We start from the raw sequence: 22,861 nt of genomic DNA, 5'->3' as shown, positions 1-22,861 counted from the left end.
AGAACTTTTGGAAACTGGTAAAGCAGTTTAAAAAAGGTAATTTTTAAAGCCAGATTAAGGTTGACTGGTCTGGAGTATGCAGCAGGATTTATTCAGAACTGAAATGATAATGCTTTCAATTCAGTAGCAGCTCTTGACCATAAATTTAGATGGGGCAGATTCTGAATTGTATCGTAGGCTATATGAGTAACCTATGATTAAATGCTAGTAGCCTAAGATTTGCATTTAAATGACTGAACACATGCAGAACACTTCTGGCATAGTGTTCTTGATTAATTCAGCCTGAGGATGCCACTCTAATGTTGATTGGCTCTACATATATAGAATGTAATCTTAAAGTGGTCACACACTGGACAAATTCAAAGAAGCGTGGACAATATACAAGTATCGCACACTGGACGTACAGCATTCAGTTCAGTTCAAAACAGCTGTCCAAACCAGTTAATCTAATCACCAACAAACAAAAAGCAAGCATTATTATTATTTTATTTTTTTTGGTTATTATTTTGCAATTATTTTTCTTTCTGGAATGTAGCTATTTTGTATACTCCTACAGTATTTATTTACAGGCTATTCACAATAGCACATTTAAGGATTTTTACTTTGACTAATTTGATGGTGATTTGGCCCACTAACTGACAATCTCTCAAACGAGTTCTGTAACAGACCGTAAGTAGTGTAGAGTTCTGTAACTTTACACTATTACACTCAGGATGATCTGTGTCACTCGCCATGTTCAAAATCTGACGACTTTGCTGAACTGAAGCAGACTGATGTACACTTTGCTAATGCAAACTCATATAGCATTATCCAGCACTACGTTTGTAAAAACAAGCAGAGCTCGTCTTACCATATGGCTCTCAATCAGAGCGTGCTGCATTTCCATTTTTCACCAAAGATTTACAATGGAAGAATGTGGGACGCTGTTGAGCTCAAGAGGGGAGTGGCACCCTCTGCCCCTCTTAGTGCTATAATTACACAGCCAACCTGTCTGCTGAAACCATGTGCTAAATACCAATTTATCAATCTCACTTAACGACTTAAAATAGTTTAGACACTATGAGAAATTGTTTGTTGAATAACGCTGAACACATGTATGAGTTAACAGTTTAGGACTGATTCAGTTTATATAGAGTTCTATGATTTCATGTGAATTAATATTTTGGTGGAGCAATGCCCTATCTGTAGAAAATCCATGGCTGTTTCAATCCCTGAACTGAGATAACAGATGATACAGAATTGAAGTTTGAATTGATATAATTAAAATCGAATGAAATTTAAAATACCTACTGATTGTTCGTTTCTTTCTTTCTTTTTTCTTTTTTTTTTTATTAATTTCCCATATACGTACATAATATCACATAACATATTCAATTCAATTCAAGTTTACTTGTATAGCGCTCTTTATGATACAATCATTGCAAAGCAACTTTATAGAAAATTAAGTTTCTACAATATTTAGTAGTAGCTTATCAGTGGTGACTGTCAGTTTATGTGCATACGGCAGAAATGTTCGGAAAAATCAATAAAAGACGTAAACAAACAGACGATTAACTCTATTAACAGCAATTTTGCAATCATTGTTTTGTGACTGTTTTTAACTTAAACAATCTCAAGAACATAGTAAATCGAAATCCTTTATTATTACAAATGTTTTGTCTTAAACTTGTTTTGGACAAATTACATCCATCAAAATTAAGACTGTGTTGAACGTATTTAACAGAAAGTCAATTCCCCTAACCCTTCAATAAAACAACAAATTACTCCAATATGATCAATCACCATATATCATGGACAGCCAGCAAAAGGAAGTTAGTTCTCAATTCTACATTTTGCCTAACCCTGGAATGCAGGAGCCTGTGTTGATGGATGCCTGTATGTTTTCAGTAAACCTACTCATTGCTTCAAGGTGACCAGGCAGCAGAGAGCAGATGGATGTTCAGCGTTCCTTTCGTTTTCATAATGTGACTGATTCAATCAATTTCCTTCTTCTCAAACCTCTGCAGACTCTCAGCGGCAGAGCTGCTCTTATCTCTACACACAGCCACAAATGTCTCATTCACTGAATCTGCTGGTTTAGAGGTGAGCGTCTGTAAGCGTTATCTAAATGTAGGTAACGCTGAGGTCAGGCTTCCGGTATGAAGAAAATAATCTTCAAACAGGAATATCAGCAATGCTCTGAACTCTCCTACTCTTCCACGAGAGCTGTAATGTGAAAGCCCTCCAGTGCTTCACCTTGAAAAATCCACAAAACAAAAAATTCTGACATTATTTAGTCACCCTCATGTCATCACAAACCCATTTGCTATTTGTTATTATTATTCATCCTTCCATACACACATATGACAGTTCATACTAAGCACATCTGACAGGCTCTAAAGACTGGAAAATTATGATTATAATTTGGTATTCTTGTCCTCTTTACAGATGTGGTCACTATTAATGTTGCATGGGAAGATGTTTTTTTTTTTTTTTTTTTTTTTTCAATGTTCTACTTTTGTGTGTCACTGCAAAAGTGTTTCAATGACAGTCTATGTAAATAATCAAAGAATGCTGATTGTTTTTTTATTTTTTATTTTTGCTGATCTATTCCTAAATCCTTTACCTATCATGGTGCTAGCAAATGAACAGACTACAGAGAAGAACATTCCTTTCCTTCAGTGATCAGCGATGAGTCTGTACTTTGTTGCACATTCTACCTGAAACATTTCGTTTTAATAGAGACATCTATGTTTTCGCTAGCTTGTGTGTGGGTGTAATAGCATCTGTTTGATGGGGTAACGCTGCTCTCCCTAGAGCCCCAACAAGCAGCCTCGCTCGCCGCAAAGTGCTACGCTATCTGTCATTTAGCATCAAAGTACAAGAGCTTCTTCTTGCACCATGAAAGCAGTGCCTCTCAGATATAATGTTGCATTTCCCTGTGCATGTCCCTGTTTTCCCTGGCAATGTGGTGAGGACGATCTCTTCGTGAAACATAGCCACAAAAAAGCTGAATTTCTTGATTGAAGCTAGCTGGTTTGGCTTCCTCTCCATCTGTGACTGACACTGAACCAGAACCGGATTTTGGGGAACAGGGGCACAGAACACCTGTTTGCCTTCACCCGCATTCCACCATCATGTTTTATGTAGGAGCCTGATGCATTATTCATGTGCTGGAGGGAGAGGTGGGACTGCTCAGGTACATATGCTGGGGGTTATAAATGTCCAGCCATAAAAATGTGTTGCCCTTATTTCACTTGAGACACAGAAGAGAGAGAAGGCCTTGGGTAGCTCATTCAGGGGCGTTTCTCACCCACAGCTCAATCATGAATAATGAGGTGTTGGACATCTCCATCACACGTTGGCACAACAGCAGATGCTGAGCCTAAACTTAAATGAGTCTGGGGAGCATAGCTCAAACCATCACAGCATATACATGATGAAATTCATTACATTATTAAAGCTTGCTGGAAGGGCAAGATTACCAAATGGACCCTGGAGCCCTAGAATTCCAGGGATCCCAAATGGCGAGACACTTCCCATCCTATCTGCCTCATGTATCTGCACTAGACCCCATTTTGTAATGAAGATCTTTAATCTAAGACTGCCAACACACCTCTGGAAGAGCACTTCCATTTTTTTATTTTATGATGGCATTCAAAATTACATCTTGAAAATAAAACAAGACCAAAAAACACCCCATCCTATTAAAGGGATACTCCACCAAAAAACAGTAAGAAAATTCTCGAATCATTTACTCGCCTTCATGCCATCCCAGATGTATATGACTTACTTTCTTTTGTGGAGCACAAACTTATGTTTTTTTTTTTTTGTTTTGTTTTTTTTGAAAAATTCTCCATCTCTGTGAGTCCATATTATGGAAGTGGATGGGTTCCCTAAAAGTTGAAGCTTCAAAAACCACACAAAACAAACAATAATCCACATGACCCCAGTTGATGAATAAATGTCTATCGAAATGATAGGTTTTGTGTTAGAAATATACTGTTATTTTAAACTTTTTAAAAACATACATCTTAAAGCAGTCAACTTTTGTTATTCTCTGGAACATGAACAGAGATTTTTAGAAAAAATAATCAATCTCTGTAAGTCCATAATTGACATAAGTGTATTGTTAAACTTGCAAGGAACTGATGCGAAAGCACAGAGGACTTCACTTCCCACTTCTCAATGTCATGTATTAATGCATAAACTTGCATTTAACAGTTGGTCAGAAGAGATAATTTATAATTTCAACAGGCAAAAATATTAGTATTTTTCTCACACACACCTATTTTAATGCTTAAGAAGACACTGATCTCAGTGTTCATCTGAAAAAAAGAGAGCCAAATACATCTGGGACAGCATGAGGGTCAGTAAATGATGAGAGAATCTTCTTTTTTTTGGTTTTGTATTCCTTTAACATCCAGTGTTGTTAATATTACACTTACCCAGCTCTCCTGTACTATGATGAGGGCACAAGGACTATGAAAATGATATTTTTGGTGATTATTATTACAAAAATGTTTTTCAAATAATTCAACATGGCTTTAGTATAATAACACCGGATGGATTCCCATTTTATTTATTATTGGTTAATATAGAGATAAATCAGGAAAACACAAGCTTGAGGACATTACCGAGGGAATCCCTAAATTTATTTTTCTCTCTTCTTAAGTTGTGAGTTTATTATTATGAGATTTGGTTTTGTGTAATAACCAGCACCAAAGCAAACAGCATTTTTCGAAGGAAATCGATCGAGCACATTTAGACAGTCAGCAGGATTAGCCTCACAATTAGATTCATTGCAAATTGGTACAAACGATTATAAATGCAAACTTAAACTGATTCACTCTGCCTGTGTTTCTCTGATTTGTTGTGTGTGCATGTGCAGAATGCTTCTCAAACCGCTTGTAAACAATCAAGTGCGACCTTTGCAAAAGGAGGCAGGGCAAATTTCGGATAAAATGTGCTAATTCAGTTAAGCAAGTTGAATAATTGCCTCGGTCAGTGTTCTGGATTGAGCCTATAGCTCAAACGTCCTTGAGATAAATTAAAAGCCAGAATAATGATAAAGCTGGAAAAGGGAGGAGTTCACTGTAGAACAAAACAATGAATCTAGCATTTCTCTTGGAATCAAATACCCTATTAGCAAATTTAGCTTATTAGCACACATGCTGTGGCTAAGCACAAGACTTTTGTTAGGGAATGCTGTGGATGGTGTCACAGAAATATTGTGGTCTTCATAAATAGGTGTTGAGTTGGCTGAAGATGGTGCCCTGGAGGCTGGGGTGTCCGTTGGAGCTTAGCCGAGCGTTTTGTTGTGTTGCTCAGCTAGCGTGATGAATACGCAGCCGTATACACCTTTTATATGCTCAGACTGCAGCGTAACACAATAGAAGGATTTATGAACACGGACACAAAAAAAAAAAAAAAAAAAACTGCAGGAACCTTCTGGCTCAAACAACATGCTTTAAAGCTTGCAGCTGAAATCTAGGTTATGGACTGAGTGCACCATTTTTAACTGCACACACAATGTTCTCATTTTTGGTCTCTCTCACTGTCTCTGCCTGTCTGTCTACCTGATTAATTTAGGCTGTCTGTCTGTTGGACTGAGTCGGATTTGAGTTATTAAAGGCTGTTCCATGTGCTCTTTCTCCAACAAGCATGCAGGGTAAAATATACCCTCTAATTAGAATCGCTCTCATGCAGGGTTGCACTTTCTCTGGCCACAAACACCGCTGTCCCCTGTTCTGCTCTGTAGTGTGCCAGTTTTTGGCACTGTATGGTGTGTCATTGTGCTTCTGGATGTCAAACAGAGAAAAGACATCATGCCCACGTACAATTTGGATGGTTTATGTCAAAAAAGAGAGAATTGATTGTTTGGCGTGTGATACATGAGTGTGTTTGTGCATGTGTCTGTGTACATGTGTATGGCAAAGGAAGAAGACAGTAATGAAAATACAAGCAGAACTGATTGCATGCTCTGGGGATCATGTTCCAGTTTAATCCTGTGCTGCATGCTAGTGTTGGCTAACCAGGTGCACTGCTGCCACCTAGATGCTATGTTCAAAATAGCATACTTGCACACTACTTTACCATGTTCTGGAATACATAGCATGTAGACTGGGCACGGTAAACACATTTTCTGCATCCATAAACTACAGATGACTTACTACATTTGCCACAATGTGCACTATCCCAAAATGCACACTGCACAGACTCTCAATGTGATGCATTTAACTTACCTTCTGTGCCAAAAATTAGCCATAAATAATTACAGCCAAGATTTATTTTTTACATCTTTGTTTACTCATTACTTGTCCTAATTCATATTTTTGCCTTGTTTTTTAGTAAATAATTATATGAATAAAAAACGTACTGCACTGGCCATTTTTTCCTTGTCTAAATAAATTATTTGATCAATTTAGTGAGGAAACAGAAACAAAGATTTTTTTGAAGTGCATAATTTCAACAAATAATAATTCTCCATTGTTCCGGAACAAAAGAGCTTGATTATGCTTCATTAGGAATGGATAATTAAGGATGAATTAGTCAAGCTTAATTATGGATACAATAGATTAACACATAAATATACACACACACTAAAACCTTGTCACCTTGCAAGACATTTTTTATATATATTGAATGATTTATTAATGTGTTATTGCAAGAACATAAATGTTTCACTTATGAACGATCATTGCTTTAATATTACAAGCCTACAAGGCCGTGGCACTCACTGTAACTGCCGTGACCCTACACAGAATCGTCTCGCAAGCTCAAGAGCCCATTTGAGGGTTGAAATTGAATTTGCCTCTATGATTAGAAATGTCAGCGTGATGAAATGGCGTACAACTGCCGGAGGTTAAACATGGGAGACATCATTAAAGAAACAGACGCCAGCTTATTCTTCATTAATGGAGACAGAAAAATAGAGGGAGAAGTAAAAGAGAGAGAGTGAGTTAGAGGAGAAGGATTTCTATGTATGCTTTGCCATGTTTGAAAGGCTGTTGGGCTAATTTGACATTTGAACATTTCCTGCACCTCGTTACAACTGCTCGCAGCTTATTAACCTGTCTGCTGACTGGATAGATGAACCACACATTCATCATTGTCATTCTACTATCATTCACTCAGCCAAAACCACTTTTACAAAAGTATTTTCCTGAATCAGCATCCTTTGTTGTTCCTTAGGGCAATATTTCTATTTAGCTAATCTCAGTCCTTCCTGTAACTCACCCCCAAAATTAGAAAGCATTGATTGGTTGCGTGTTCCAAGTGTTGCTCCAGGAACCGTAGCTAACAAACATAGTAACGTATCATACTTGTTCTCATCTCATTTAATGGTTCTTTATACATATAACAACACCAAAAAGCACTATACCATCAAAATGATTGACAACACACAAAATCCAAAACCTGAAAACACCCCACTGATACTATGGGTGTGTCCAAAAAAGAATATATTCCAAATTTCCAGTTTTACTATAAAATACATCAACCTACAGTAGGAAAGAAAACTGCACGTGTCAAGTTAATTTATGAGGTCTTTTTAAGGTTTCAGTCCTTATACCATTACCTTCAACCACTTCATCGGGCCCTTTTTTCTTTCAACCCATCACATAATTATCAGATATTATATTGTAGCCAATAAAAGCTACATTTATTATTAATAATGCACCAATGTTTTTGAAAAAGAAACATCTAAAATGAATATGATTGTTTCAAATCAAACCATAGTCGATATTAATCAGATATAGAATACTGTAATATAAGAACTTGCATCTGCACAAAAGGAGGCAAACGCACGTGAACTTGACTGTGCTAGTCAGAATGTGTCCCGTATCAACAGGCTAGAAAAATGGTCAATTAAGGCACAAAGAATTTACAATATCTAGTTCAATAGTGTTCTCATTATAATGTTATGTATGTGGCAGTTTAACAAAGTTAAAGTTATGATTATTCAAAATTTATATAGATATCATGATAATATTGTTATCGTGCATTCTAATGCCAACAATGATCATTGTGAAAATCTCTATTTTTGGACGCAGCCAATAATCAGACACATAGTAAAGTCTGTGTAATTAGATTTTCTTAATGATGAGGCAACACCAAAAATCAACTTGATATTACAATCAGCAAAATAAAGCGTAACTGGGTTACTCACGGTCATTGCACTGGGTGCCAGAGTAAGAGGTCATGGAACAGTCGCAGGTGAAGTTCTCCCACTGCTGGATGCACACACCCATGTTGGCACACGAATCCTCCTGGCATGTAGTGCTGGGCCCTGATATGGAGGAGACAGGAATATTATGTGTCAATAGTAATGACAGATTTCAGCAGGCATCTCTGTCACAGGTAGCACAGCAAGACTAGCATGCATGCAAGGTCATTCACGGGTCGGCATAAACGCTCAGTAAACAGATTCATGATTGTGAATTGCATTTGTGCAATTATCCTGAATACTGAACAACATTGTAGTTGTGGAAAAATTAGACAAGCAAACAAAAGAAGGGAAAAAAAGAGAGAAAAAAAGCATTTTCTTAATTAATATGTTGGTCTTGTTTCCCTTGTTTTTTTATTTATTTTTTATTTTTTTTACAAAGATTTTATTTGCAGCACTGTTAGGACAGATGGTTGAAATGTGTTAAAAATATTTGTAAGCTTATCTTAATAATTCATGGGGCCTTTAAATGTTAAATAAATGTTTAGTCAATATGTTACTTTTAAAAAATTAATTTGTAAAGCCTACCACTAAGGGAGCAGCTCAGACCACGACCTGAAATGGATGGGTCAGATAATGGAGATATCTACAATGTGTACTTTTAGTGTGCCTCCAGGAGCTAGATAGACAGCAAAGCACTAATAAAACCCTTTTTTTTTTTTTTTTTTTTTTTTTTTTTTTTTTTGAGTGGGTTACCTCATCTGAGCTGCCATGTTGAGGTCATATGACAAACATTCTAGTGAAATCACTATACAAAATTGACTAAACAAATGTGTCCCCACTCCTGATATACAGGCATCTTACAGATACAATTTTGGTTTATTACAATAAAAAGTTCTACTGAGGCAGATTATAACCTGAATCTCTGAAAATCTGTAGATATAAGAATGAAGTTATATCCTCATGTCCAGATGAATGTCACATTTTTCAAAGTAGTAAAAGATCTTTTAGTTGTAAAAGATCATTATTCATGCATAACCTAATTAATAATCATGAGCTAAGCTAAGCCATTTTGTGACATTCCAACTGTCCCCAGTGGTGAGGTTTATACTGACAATAACTGGAAAACAAGACAAAAATACTGATTAATAATTATTTATTTATTTATTTATTTATTTTTAATATTATTATTATTTTTTTATTATTATTTTTTTTTTTAGTAGTAAAGAATATCACAGATATATCTCATAGATAAAAAAATCATAGATTTCAAGATACAAAAACATCCATGCTGAACACTGCTAGAAGAAAATAAAGGTGATATGCAATGTGATTGCACCATCTACACACATTTCTTTTTTTAAAATGTGTGTTCACATTTCACACTGAATCTGAGGGAATGCAAACAATTATGTTTACACTCTATCAAGATTCATTTAAATAGATGTGATAAAACCATACTGAAATGTCAATTCTAGCAACTCAGATCACCAGTAAAAGAAACCAAGCATGCATTCAAAACAAGAGCAAAGCCCTGAGTGCGGATGTATGAAAGTCTCCACTGGCTGAAAGTACTTTTATTGAGTCTGGGAAGCAATGGAAGAATTCTTTCTTTTCTCTTGCTTGTTTCCGTCTCTAATTATTCCCCAACTGAACCCCTCTTGGATGCTCTCAACACAGTTTAAATGAGTAATTGCCAAAACATCCATTAAAATGCTTCAGAAGGGGAGATAATTGTGGCCAATTGCTGTAGAACAGCGGGACACTAGACAATGTCTCGATTTTGATGTGCCTTCATTAGAACGCTTTAAGCTGGAATGTTCTTTAAGGAGGATAGTTATAGGTTTATTCTTAGTTCCCCTCAGCTACTGGATGTGTCAGCTGTGGACTAAATGAAATGGCATCTACAAAATATACGTACAAAATACTGCAACATTCTATAATCATATGTTATAGATTTCTGGAGGATAGTTGTTTTCTGGAGGAACATTAATGTAAAAGCTCATAGCAACTTACAGCCAGGTGTGTGTGTGTGTGTGTGTATGAGGTGAAAAAAAGTTAAACCCTCTACCTTGCAGGTCAGCTTTGGTGAAACCAACTTTGTTAGCAGGAAATTTCAGAAAGAATTGGATAACAAAACAGAGGTTGGTAAGTGGAGGGAAGGTCAGTCAGGAGAGAGGAAAATGTGTGTGTGAAGGATAATGAGAATGTAACCTGGGCAATAACATTAGAAAGGCAAGGAAAATGATGAGATGAGATATTTTACACTAATCGGGCAATTTTTTAATCTACTGTTAAACAAATGTATCTCATTCAAATCTTCAATAACAAATAATCTGTGTATATATTGTGCATGATTGGTAACAGTTAAAATGGAATGCTGTTAACAGTGCCTTGGTCAAGGCGCCATCTAGTGGTTAAAAGGCATCTCATATTAGCAAAACAATAGAAAATACCCAGAATTCCAGTGAGGCACAAAAATCTGTCTAAAATATAAGTAAAAGACAAAGATTTTAGAGAAAAACAATAGGTGCAGAGGTTAAATCAGGTTTGAATTTGATGGTTAAAACACAGCAATGTGTCAGGGATTGGCAGAGATTTAGGTTGAGGTGTGATGAATGGCTTATACTGTACCTTCACAGCCACGTTCGACCTGCCCACTGCGGAACAGAGCGTCATTGATGAGGTCAGGCAGACGGCCGTTGAGATCCATAGAAGCTAAGCAGCCCTGGAAACCCTCACGAGACACCACCAGCTTTGGCAGGTTCTGGTACATGTTTGGTCCCAAACCAGCCACAAACAGATCACCTGCAAAGAGTGAAAAAACAACAACTTCAAATTGCTTGAATTACATTGGCAATTACATTTTTTCTTGTTTTACATATAAATCTAATTATATATAGTGAGATTTATGTGCTCAATATACAAAATTTCCTATTTACTTGAATGTACTAATCTGTTTTTGTTTTAAAAATATAAAATTTATCAAAATATAATAAAAAATGTCACTAAAAAGGTTAAGCAAATATGTATGGCTGACCTTTCAGGTCCAGATTTTTTGCTCCATTGACCACCTGGCTGACAGACTTGGCATCCACCTTTAGTGTGTGTGTGTTGCTGGCATCTCGAGTGATCACAACATTGTGCCACTGGTTGTCATTAAGAGGACTGTCGCTGTTTCCTTTTAGAAGACTCGGTCCATTTCCCAGGTCAAACACATAGTGAATATACCTGACAAACACACAAACACAAATACACACTGAGCTCAAATGTGTCCATTTCCCAAATCCATTCAAGTGCACTTCACTGAAGAACACTCAGCCAAAGCACACACTGAAGCAAATTCAGCTGATCAGCTGAGAGGCTCTCTATTAGATGACAATGAGAGTGGAAACTCGTTTTAAAGAGGAACAGGTTTTATGTCCAGTTAGAGGACAGGCCAAGTGGATCAGTCTGTTTGGATGGACAGATTATAACCTAGATGTGCTCTGTTTGACAGAAACCTGGCTAAAACCAGAAGATTACATTGAGTCTACACAATTGATTAAATGAGTCTACCCCCAAGATTACTGTTATAAACATGAGTCACATCCAAAAGGTAAAGGGGGCATGTTGCTTCAATTTATAGTAATATTTTCTGTATTTCTCAGAGGTCTGGTTTCAAGTATAATTTGTTTGAAGTAATGGAAATTCATACAATATTAACTAGAATAATAAGCAATTAACTGAAATTTACTCTTTTTCTAGCACTTTAGATACATTTGCTCCTTTACACTTAAAGAAGACTAAGGAAAACAGTCCAACACTGTGGTATAAGCACAGTAGCGGCCTAAAGAAAGTAGCCCTGAAAATGGAGTGCAGCTGGAAGAAAACAAAACATCTCAGTTACGTATGGTGACCCTCGTTCCCTGAAGGAGGGAATGGAGACGTCACGTCGGTGCCCGACAAATTGGGATATCCTTCGATAGACCAATCTACTTTGAGTGTAAACTAAATGAGCCAATGCACATTGGCATACGATTATTGCATCCAGCTGCAGCTGATCACAGCGTGAGCATAAAAAGGCAGCAGGTGCAATGAATACCAGGTTGTACAGCAGTCGTGGCAATGGGATGTGACATCTCCGTTCCCTCCTTCAGGGAACGAGGGTTACCATACGTAACCGAGACGTTCCCTTTTAGTCGGTCACTCTCGATGTCACGTCAGTGACCGAAAAATTAGGATTCCCTACCAAAGCGCCATGGATGCTGCCCCTTCCAGTGCCCTGTGCCAGCCACCTGCGCCCCTTTTTTTGGTGTAGGCCGGGGCTCGCAACTAGAAGTTCCATTCACCATTGTCAAAGCACTACCACTCGGTGAGATTGGATAACAATGGGAAAACGTACCCATTCCATTTGGAACAGGGACACTGCAGAAGCTCCATCCTTCCTGGAGGAGGTTTTGGGAGCAAATACACATATGAACATCTGTTTAGGTGCATATGGAAAATTGGAGGTGATCGTAACTCTCTTGGAAATGGCAGAAGTCTCCCGGGGAAACACTGGCTCTGGGGCTATACCTTGGACTTTATACATATGGGATCCACTTAGGTCTCACATATGGAACCCAGCCTTCTACCGGTTCTCAAGGATTTCACGAGTTCACACTTACAGATAATGAACAGAGTAAAGATTATGCATATTTGTGTGCTGTCCAGGGAGAGGGCTCCGAGCTCAGTACTTACTCCCGAGCCCGAGGTACTCCCCCTTGTCCGGGGAGAGGGGTCCAAGCTCGGCCTTTAGCCAGGACCCATGCACTCCCCTGAGTGTTCCTCCCTGTGCTGGGGTAGGAACAGGCTGAAGGTGAGGAGTCGGGTGGTGGAGGGATGCCGAAAGACTAGAGATAATGAAGGTAAGGCTGCTTTGATTATTTATAGGGTTTCTCTCTTGTGCTGATTGGATAGATGGTGTAATTACTGATGATGGACTGGCCTTGTTAATTATCTGTGCTTGCTCCTCCTGAAATTTGTTAATAAAACATCACTCTGCGAGTGAAGGCCTGGTGCCGGATGCTTCGCCATGTCTGGCTGCTGAGGGGATGGAGGAGCTTGACAGGGTTTACAATATGGACACTCTGGAGAGGTTTTAACAAGCTGACACTAACCGGGGCCTCTCAGTGGCACTACCCATTTGAGGTGAAAACACAGGAGGATACCGGCTCCACACAAAGGCTATAGAATCTAGCAAACGTGTTGGGGTCGCCCAGCCCACAGTTCTACAAATATCGGTCAGCGAGGTGCCATGAGCCAGCGCTCAGGAGGATGCAACACTCCTAGTTGAGTGAGCTGGCAACCTGAACGGGCAGGGCACACCCTGTGCCTGATAAGCCAGGGTGATGGAATCCACAATCCAGCGGGATTGTGTCCAGTCTACGTAGCATTTCAGGGCTCGGATGGGACAGAGCAAAGCTAGGGCTTGGTCTGCTTCCTCCAGGGGCAGCGCTTGCAGGTTCACCACCTGATTCCTGAAGGGAGTAGTAGGAACCTTGGGCACATAGCAAGGCCGGGGCCTCAGGATTACCTGGGAGTCAGCTGGCCCAAACTCTAGGCATGAATCGTCAACCGAAATGCAAGCAGGTCCCCTACCCTCTTGATGGAGGCCAATGCAAGCAGGGGCAGAGTTTTCAATGAAAGAAACTTTAGCTTGACTGAGTGCAAGGGCTCAAATGGGCCCTGCTGTAGTGTTTTAAGAACTAGAGACAGGTCCCAAGAGGGTATGGAGGGGAACCAGGAAGGATTTAACCTCCTGGCCCCTCTAAGGAACCTGATGACCAGGTCATGCTTACCCACCGACTTCCCTTCTACAGGGTCATGGCACACAGCAATCACAGCAACACAGAAAAGAGATCCTCTGCATCGGGGAGAGTTTGCTCTTTTCCCAGTTGACCCAAAGACCCAACACCCTGCTCTCTGAGGGGAACAAGAGCTGCCTTCGTGAAGACATGGGGGAACAGGGACAGCCCAAAGGGCAGGACCTTGTACTGACCTGTCCCAGGGCCCCTTGCTCTTCCGCTCACCGCCAGGTTTGACGGGGGCCAGGACGGGTTGGGGGAAAGGGGGTTGGCGGCCTGCCTACGCCAAGCTCCACGGTGCCACTTGCTGGAGGCTGCTGCTGATGCGGTGCAGGAGCGGATGCAGGGGGCCGCCCTCGGCAAAGAGCAGGCTGGGGCGCTGCGGCTGGTGGATGGGTGGAGGCAGCAGCTGCCCACCGGGCAGAAGGTCGGACCGCCTCAGTCTGCTCCCATGCAGCCGAGAACTGCTGGGCCAGGTTCTTGACCACGTCACCGAAGAGGCCGGGACATTAAGGAACCGATCTTTGTCAGCGTCCCTCATATCAACCAGACACAGCCAGAGATGGTGCTCCTGGACCACAAGTGTGGACATTGCACGACCCAAAGAACTCACAGTGACCTTCGTCGCTCGGAGCGCGAGGTCAGTGGTTCAGAACTTCAGGATCGTGACCAGCCTCGTGCAGGTCCTTCAGTACCTTGACCTGGTGCACCTGCAGTTACGTCGTGGCATGTAAGGCAGAGAAAACTTCTCCACAGACCATATAAGCATCGCCGGACAGGCCAGATGGGTACCTATAGACCCGGGAGGGGAGGCACGGTTCGCCCTGCCGGGTGTAGGCGGTATTAGGACACAACTGCATTGCAACCGACCGCTCCATATTACAGGTTAATATTATCTGATATTAACCTGTAATATCTTTCTTTTGAAACTATGTTTCTAGCATTTGTAAAACCACATTTTTCCATCTTAAAAATATATCTATATTATGATCTATGCTCTCAATGTCAAATGCAGAAATGTTAATTCATGAATTCAAGGTTAGATTATTGCAATGCTTTATTGGGTGGTTGCTCTGTGCGCTTAATAAACAAATCCAAGCTGGTCCAAAATGCAGCAGCTAGAGTTCTTACTAGATGCAGGAAGTACAACCATATTAGCCCAGTTCTGTAAACTCTGCACTGGCTCCCTACTGAACAACAAATACATTTTATAATCTTGCTAATTACTTATAAAGCCATGAATGTTTTAGCTCCTTAATATTTGAGCAAGCTCTTATCACATTATAGTCCTTCACGTCCGCTGTGATATTAGAACTCTGGCCATTTGATAATACCTAGAATATCAAAATCAACTGGCAGATCCTTTTACTATTTAGTGCCCAAACTCTGGAACAATCTAGAACAATGCCTAGCTTTGTTCTGGAGGCAAACACACTCTGTCAGTTTAAATCTAGATTAAAAATCCATCTCTTTAACCAGACATACGCATAATACAATATCACATTTATATAATTCAAATCCATTAAAGGATTGTTAGGGTGCATTAATTAGGTCAACAGGAACTGGGAACACTTCCCATAACACCTGATGTACTCGTTACATCATAAGAAGAATGGCATCCACTATCATACTATTAGTCTGTTTCATTCTCATTCCGAGGTCACTGTAGTCACCCTCTACACACCTCTACAGTCTGAATGTCAGCGGAGACCATGTCAACTAGAAGAGACCTGGAGACAGATCCCATGCAAAGACGCTGTCAACTAGACAGCTTTCTGGACAAGACCATCTGCGTACTGCTCAGAATTGCCAAAATGGCTCTACGCTGATTTGGAGAGACACAGAGGTGAGGAATATACTTTAATAAAAAAACATACTTGCAATAGCTGATTCAGAAGTGCCAGATTGTCGTGGCAAAGTCTGAATTACCTCCTCTCCTAGGTTCACTAAACAGCCATCCATAAATTGCATTGCTGTTCTGTTGTAAGTAATCTTAAACCTTCCTAAATGCATCTACTTTCGGAAGGCCAAATAAAGTGCTTTTGCTTTCGCCTAGACACAGCATCTCACTGACATGGCTGCTTCAACACTAACTGCGGTTACTGAATCCACGCCTTCATTCTTTACGTGAAAATTTGGGTGGCATTACACAAATATTTCCACATAGTGACATAGATATGTGGGGGCGTGTTTAAATGAGCCGTTTTAGGGGGGCATGACAGAGTCTTAACTTTGATAAAGAATATCTCTTTGGATTTGAGACTTTATACTTTGCAACTTTACAGATTTTCTTCATGTACCAAGAGCTTGTAACACTCCAAAAAGAAAGGAAAAATTCAAATCGCATCATATGCCCCTTTTAATTAATCAGTCAGAAAATCACAATAAATCTTTTTGGTGAACATACCTGTATTCAAAAGATTTGCATTCATTGGAATAAATCTAATTCCCCGCCATTAGCTGTTCAATGTATTCTGGGGTGTGTAGTAGTTTGGTAATCTTGAAAATGAACTCACTTTTAGACACTTTATGGTGGACATGTCTCAGCTTGAGTGAAACTGACTTCCAACACCCCAGAATGGATTATTTATGGGACTGACTCCCAACCTTTCCTGTCAACCTCAATAAAATGGCCATTTGGTAAAACCTGGATTCTGTAGGAACTTTGTTGGCTTAGAGCTCTCTACTTCAACTCACCCTTTAACAAGCTCCACGGCAATAAAATCATTCCCATCTCCACTGTTGAAGAGAATGAATCCATCACCCGAGGTAGTTTTAAACTGAAAGAAGAGGTGCATGGTGCTATAAGCCTGGAGTGTAGCAAGACCCAGATAGCTTCCTTTGGTCTTGAAGGTAACTGGATCAGCCACAATGGAGCGCATGCCAAAACGAGCATTGAGCTCACAGAATTCGATGTCCCCATTCTTGCACATGTCAATGTAGAGGAGGCTGTTGAACTTTAGGCCTTGCAGGTGACCAATGAAATTGGATGGAGCTGTGGAGGCAAACCGACGTTCTGTCAGGATTCCGGTCTCAATGTTACTAAACTCCAGCCGAGTGTGGTCACCATTCATCTGACCTGGAAAGAAGAACAGGATGTCTTGGTAAAGTGTATAGTAAGTGATGGATTAATGCATTACATGGGGACAGCTGATTAAAAGCTGTTCTGAAAAGATTATACCGCATTCATACCTTCAGCTACATCATCATCCACCATGAGTTTGAGGTTTTTATCACGCCGCATCACTTTGACTGAGTGCCAATCATTGTCGTTCACTTTCTGGCCAGCGTACAATGTCTCTGGTCCTTTACCTAAGAATGATGTATGTCAGTTAGTGTTTACACACACTAGCCCTGCAAATCACATTTCTGGCTTCTCGACATTTTAATACTTCATATCATGTGGTGATAAAAAAAATTGGTTTACATTTTCAAACTTCTGTCATCAAGATGACAGACCATAAAAATGTTTTTACATATTATAACTGCGTTGCATCAACAGTTCATAGGAATATCAAAATTTTTAGACTTTTGTTACTCAGAAAAGGCCAAAACATGAAACAGAACTAAGGTTTGGCTGAGGTATATGTTGAATACTGTAGCTTATTCATACCACAGAAATGGTAAGTACACTATGCTAGTAATTCATTCCAAACACAGTCGTGACATTTATTTTTTAAGGGCGCATTGACATACAAATACTTAGTCTGCACTAACAGAAGTACTTGTTGAAAACACTGATTGTTGTACTGATTTACTGGTGCCATTAACATAAGATCCTTAAATGTATTGAGTCTTTAAACTTCAAATTATCGAGCAGAAGGCAAAGTTCCTCTCTAAAAGCACCATATAATTAAAATGGTTAATCAGCACTAAATTACCACTTTCTTTTCAGCCATTCTGCTGTTAATTGAAGAACATGCTTAATAAAAAAAAAAAAAAAAACTTTAATTGACTCCAAAAAGCTTCAGAGATGATTCTCTAAATGACCTGACCTGTGTGTTTATATACATCTAGAAAAGCAAGAGAGTATAGAGTTTTTATAGTTTAAAATAGTGAGGTATTACACCACATTATTAAAAGTCCCATCAGGATTTGATTTATAAATGTGCCATTCACTATAATTTATAGAGAAATACAAAGTCTTTTTATATCATTTATTGATAAATAAGAGTCACATCCATATAGAATTGGTGTGTGTGTGTGTGTGTGTGTGTGTGTGTGTGTGTGTGTGTGTGTGTGTTGCTTTTATTTTAATCAACAAATCAATCACAAAAAAATTTGGTATCTCTTAATATATATAATAAATAAATTTAATATAATAAATAATCATACATTATTTTATAAATATAACCATGTAAAACACATTTAATGGTGTTAAATATCTTTCATTACTATTGAGTCAACATACAACATACAGCCCTTTATTTACACAGGCTCAAAGTCTTCTGTTGAAGTTAGGTAAGATGGTCCTATATTGTTAATTATTACTATTTTAATGGTTGCACTTTATTTTACAGTATGTGTAATTGCATGTTCTTACAGTGTACCTACCTAAGAAAGTACTGTAATATAAGGTAACTACATGGGGTAAGATTAGGTTTAGGGGTAGGTTCAGGGTAAAAACCTAGTTTTTACCTAGTTATTGTAATTACTATAATAAAAACTTAGTCTGTACATGAGTAACAGGACTGTAAAATAAAGAGTTTAAAATCACAGCATGGTCATGTGGTGCTACCTGTTACTTTTCTAACTGCTTATTCAGGATGAGCAAATCACTGTTGTTTGTAATTACTGGACCTTTTATTATTATTAATTTTATTACTATTATTATTATTTAAATCAATTCATAGAGATTGCTGGGATGAGCACACAAGTGCCCCCGAGGAAGACAACTTTGATTCACATAGAAAACTGTTATCCAAATGTTACTTTGATAGTGCAGCGGTAACAACACTTTTTTTTTTTCATATTAATTTTCTCTATAGAGAAGAAAAACTTATTCAAAGTTGTGTCAAGTCATGAACCGAACCAAGCAGCTCCAAAATGAATAACATTACAACATTTGGTTTGAAGCAAAAAAAAAAAACAAGTGAAAATTATTAAAAATAAATAAAAAAGGTGCAAGACTGTGTACACACAGAAATATGTAAGTATACTTATAGTAGAAGTATGTAAGTATATTGAATCAGAAACCACAGCACAATATAAAACTAGTGACAATATGTGATTATACGGATAAAGACAAATTAAATACAAATATAATTAGATTAACAATATAGAAATTCTAACTTAAAATTTCCAATATGAGAGTAAATCGACACAGCTGAGACAAATTTTGCAGCAGTTTCCTTTTGATGTTAACTATACAATTTATCAGAATAATGGGTTACTGAATTTGAAATCACACTGATCTGTGGCTTCTACAGAAGCATATTTCAAAATGTAGCTTATGGTAGATCTGTATTAATTTGACTAAAATTGTTTCTGTATGGAGAAAAGACTGGGATTTTACTTCTGGAACCTGACTCAATACTACTACTACTACTACTACTACTAATAATAATAATAGTAGTAGTAATTTAAAATAGTCATAAAACCTTAACCTTACAAATCTTTGATGAGGAAGGGGATGAAAAACGAGAGCCTTTTAGATGAGTAAAAGCAGTTATATTTTTTTCATAACATTACAAAATCTTTAAAACAGCATTATTTATTAATGCTTAAATATTAACATTTAACAGCTTGTAAAACATGGACAATGATCAAAAATTTTGACTTTATCCTTATTTTGTTATCCTTGTCCTAAAAAAAAAAAAAAAACCTTTGATTTAAAGAAAAAAAAAAGTGAAAGTGATGTGACATACAGCCAAGTATGGTGACCCAAATGAAATGAAAACACTAAAACTGATATAAAATATAAAGAAAAATAATTTAAAGAACATTAGAGTGGTAAATTAAGCATTTTGAGTCTTCAAGTCATTCAGTGCTGTTTAAAAGCATTTTAAGGCAGGAATACACTACATGATTTTTGCCCAGATTTTCCCCCAATTTACAGTTTGGATAAGTAGACAGTAGTTTCCAAAATTCAGAGCCAGTCTGCAGATTTGAGTTGACAGATTTCAATCACGTAATGCATGATGATCACAGACTTTTTTTTAGCTTCAGACTATGATTACATCCCGTTGGAGGATATCAGACATGTACAATATTTTCAGCAGATTTTAGAACACATTCAGTGTTGCCAACTTAGTGTCTTTGTTGCAAGATTTAGCAACTTTTCAGACCCCTTTAGCGACTTTGTTTTCCAAAAAAAGCGCCTAGTGACAAATCTAGGAAAAATCTAGGACTTCTTGGAAAAACGTTATTTAGTTTCTGAGACTCACCGGTACTGCTGCACGAGGTCTTGCTTTCCCAGCATGCACACACCTCTGTCTGCATCTGCTCTTTTCAGCGAGCAGCTGAGAGGAGCAGCACTTTCAGTTAAAAAAGATAATCTGTCGCTTCAAACTCTATTTTACATGCAAATATAGCTGAAATCACAGCAAAGCCATTGTCTTTATGTTATGTGCATTTGATTTCATTAGACAACATCCTGATTATGAATCAGGAATTTTGTGCAGATTAGAGAGCTGATTATAGTCTTAATGGGCCGCGTTTCAGTCACTATTTCAAATTCATCCCATTGTCTGACAACAGAAACAGAATGATCAGTGAAAACAGTTTTATTGAGAATTTGGCTGCATCAAAATACAGTTTGTGAGCACAGAGGCAAACAAATGTAAAAGGCATGCAATGACATTATGAATATGTTAATTAACACATGACGTCACAGCGACATTTAGCAACTTTTCAAGTGGCTTTAGCTACTTTCAGTTGAAAGAAGTTGGCAACACTGCGCATATTGTTTTTATTTATCATGTGTTTCCTAGAAACGAGGTGCACGTTTCTGCATGAATCCATTGTGATTGGAAAAACTTTAAAGTCTGGTAGTGTACTATCCTCAGTCATTTAGTGTACGATGGCCAGTTTTTCCCCTGTGACTATTACAAGGTCGGTAAATGTATGATGGCCAGTGCTTTAAAATCTGTCCTGATTTTAAAAGTCGTGTAGTGTATTCCAGCCTTTAGGATGCGCCTTTAGAGCTTGCTAATAGTGTTCAGAAGCATGTTCAGAGCTATTATCTCAGCAGGGTGATGACTTTGAAGGAATTAAAATATAAAATAGCATTGATTTATTTAACATTTGCCATACTTCTTTTATTTCATAGCTTGATGACTTTACTATTAATCTAACCCAGGGTTTCCCAAATGGGGGTTAGCAACCCTTGGGGGTCTGTGAAGGAACTGCAGGGAGTTTGTGAGTATATGAAAAGCTAATATTTAGATTGAATCTAATATTAATGAGCATTGGGCATGTATTTTCAACATAGTGCACAGATGTTTACAGCATTTCACCAGCAACCCACCAATATAAAAGCACAAAGATTTGAAAGTTTGAAAGTGAAGAATTTAATTAAAAATGGTTAAAAATGTTTTGTAATTATAGTATTTTAAAATCATTATTAAGCTTACAATTATCAAATATTCTTTGAAGAAATTAATTGATTTAATTTATTATTGAATGGTTATACTTTACATCAGTAAATACTTCATTTGTTTACCTGTCATGTGACCACTAAGCAAAATTAGAGAACCATGGACATGCAAAAGTGTTGTTTAACTATTGAAATAGTAACTGAAGGCTTTTTTATTTTATTTTTTTTATTATTATTTTTTTTTGCTGACAAGAACCCCTTATCCAATCTAATAGAAATAATAATTACAAATGGGTAGAATTAATCCAAATGTTTAACTGGTAGCATAGGTTAGCAACACTGTTTAAGAAATAAGCTAAAACTTTGACTGTCTGTGGGAAATAAACATCCATTTCATTAGCTAATGTCTGTGTTTATGTAGAACAAACTGAGTAAAAAACTTACTGGTGTTACAGTTTATCCTGCCACAGTCTAGATGGGGAAGAACAAGTGACAGATGAAATCGCGTCCTTCAAGGATACAGCTGCAGACATCCAACAACAGAAACACCACCTTCCGGGGATGAGCACATGGAGCAGCAGCCATTTTGGATCACTTCCAACATCTGTTTTATCATTCCGCCAGTATGATTGATATAACTTATTTTGCTAATTATTATAATTTGTATTACTATTGAAACAGATTAACATGCTGAGACAAATATAAGTATATCATTTTTACCTTTAATTACACAATTCATAAACACTCTTGCTGTATCTTTTTTTTACATTTTTTTTTATGTAGATTCATATTTTTAGTATTTAATTTATAAAGTAGTAATCCATATAAAATGGCTGCCTGCTCGAAGCCAAAAGGATTCATCAACTTAGGTATTCTTTATCTTTTTTTTTTCTTTCTTTTATGAATTATCATCTAAATTATTGGTCAAGGCACAAACTGTATGAATTTCACTTAGAACTGCAGATTCTTATGACAATTGGAACTGTCATCCAGGTTGGAATCCATATGGCCATTTTTATCATGTGCCATCAACCGCAACAGAAAAGTGGGAGCAAACAGCCTTGGTCCAAAATGCATTAGCACCACACAGACTTGTAGCATGTACTTCATAAAAATAAATAAATCAATAAAAAATTGATTAAAAATAAAAAAAATAAATAACAGACAGACTGAATGTTCTGATTATTTTTTATGCTAAGTGCATAAATGGAAAATGTCAATTTTTATCACTGAAACTGCAACTAATAAAATAATTTAGTAATTTGAAGTTATTATTGAATTTACTGAAATCACTATAATTTTAATGTTGCAACATGTTTAAGATGCTGATCATCTGGCCCTTTTTTGTGA

At 37.8% G+C, this 22,861-nt stretch overlaps 1 protein-coding gene across 6 annotated transcripts in view; it reads right to left on the bottom strand.

Moving 5' to 3' along the window:
- LOC109108241 (neurexin-3b-like) overlaps positions 1 to 22,861 on the bottom strand; it is a 352,875-nt gene that overhangs the window by 174,018 nt on the left and 155,996 nt on the right. For 3 of the 6 annotated variants that reach the window (XM_042777419.1, XM_042777422.1, XM_042777421.1), the window contains 7 exons: positions 21,956 to 21,982; positions 17,167 to 17,286; positions 16,672 to 17,053; positions 11,187 to 11,377; positions 10,781 to 10,954; positions 10,218 to 10,244; positions 8,150 to 8,269 (listed from right to left, as the gene is read on the bottom strand). In XM_042777419.1, the coding sequence (XP_042633353.1) occupies positions 8,150 to 8,269; positions 10,218 to 10,244; positions 10,781 to 10,954; positions 11,187 to 11,377; positions 16,672 to 17,053; positions 17,167 to 17,286; positions 21,956 to 21,982 (1,041 nt within the window). The remainder of the gene's footprint in view (positions 1 to 8,149; positions 8,270 to 10,217; positions 10,245 to 10,780; positions 10,955 to 11,186; positions 11,378 to 16,671; positions 17,054 to 17,166; positions 17,287 to 21,955; positions 21,983 to 22,861) is intronic. The other 3 variants (XM_042777425.1, XM_042777423.1, XM_042777424.1) reach the window with 2 other exon arrangements.

The sequence above is a fragment of the Cyprinus carpio genome, chromosome A20, assembly GCF_018340385.1.
Source record: "Cyprinus carpio isolate SPL01 chromosome A20, ASM1834038v1, whole genome shotgun sequence".
Lineage (NCBI taxonomy): Eukaryota > Metazoa > Chordata > Actinopteri > Cypriniformes > Cyprinidae > Cyprinus > Cyprinus carpio.
Note: the sequence above shows the minus strand (reverse complement) of the source record. Positions and strands in the feature narration are given on the sequence as shown.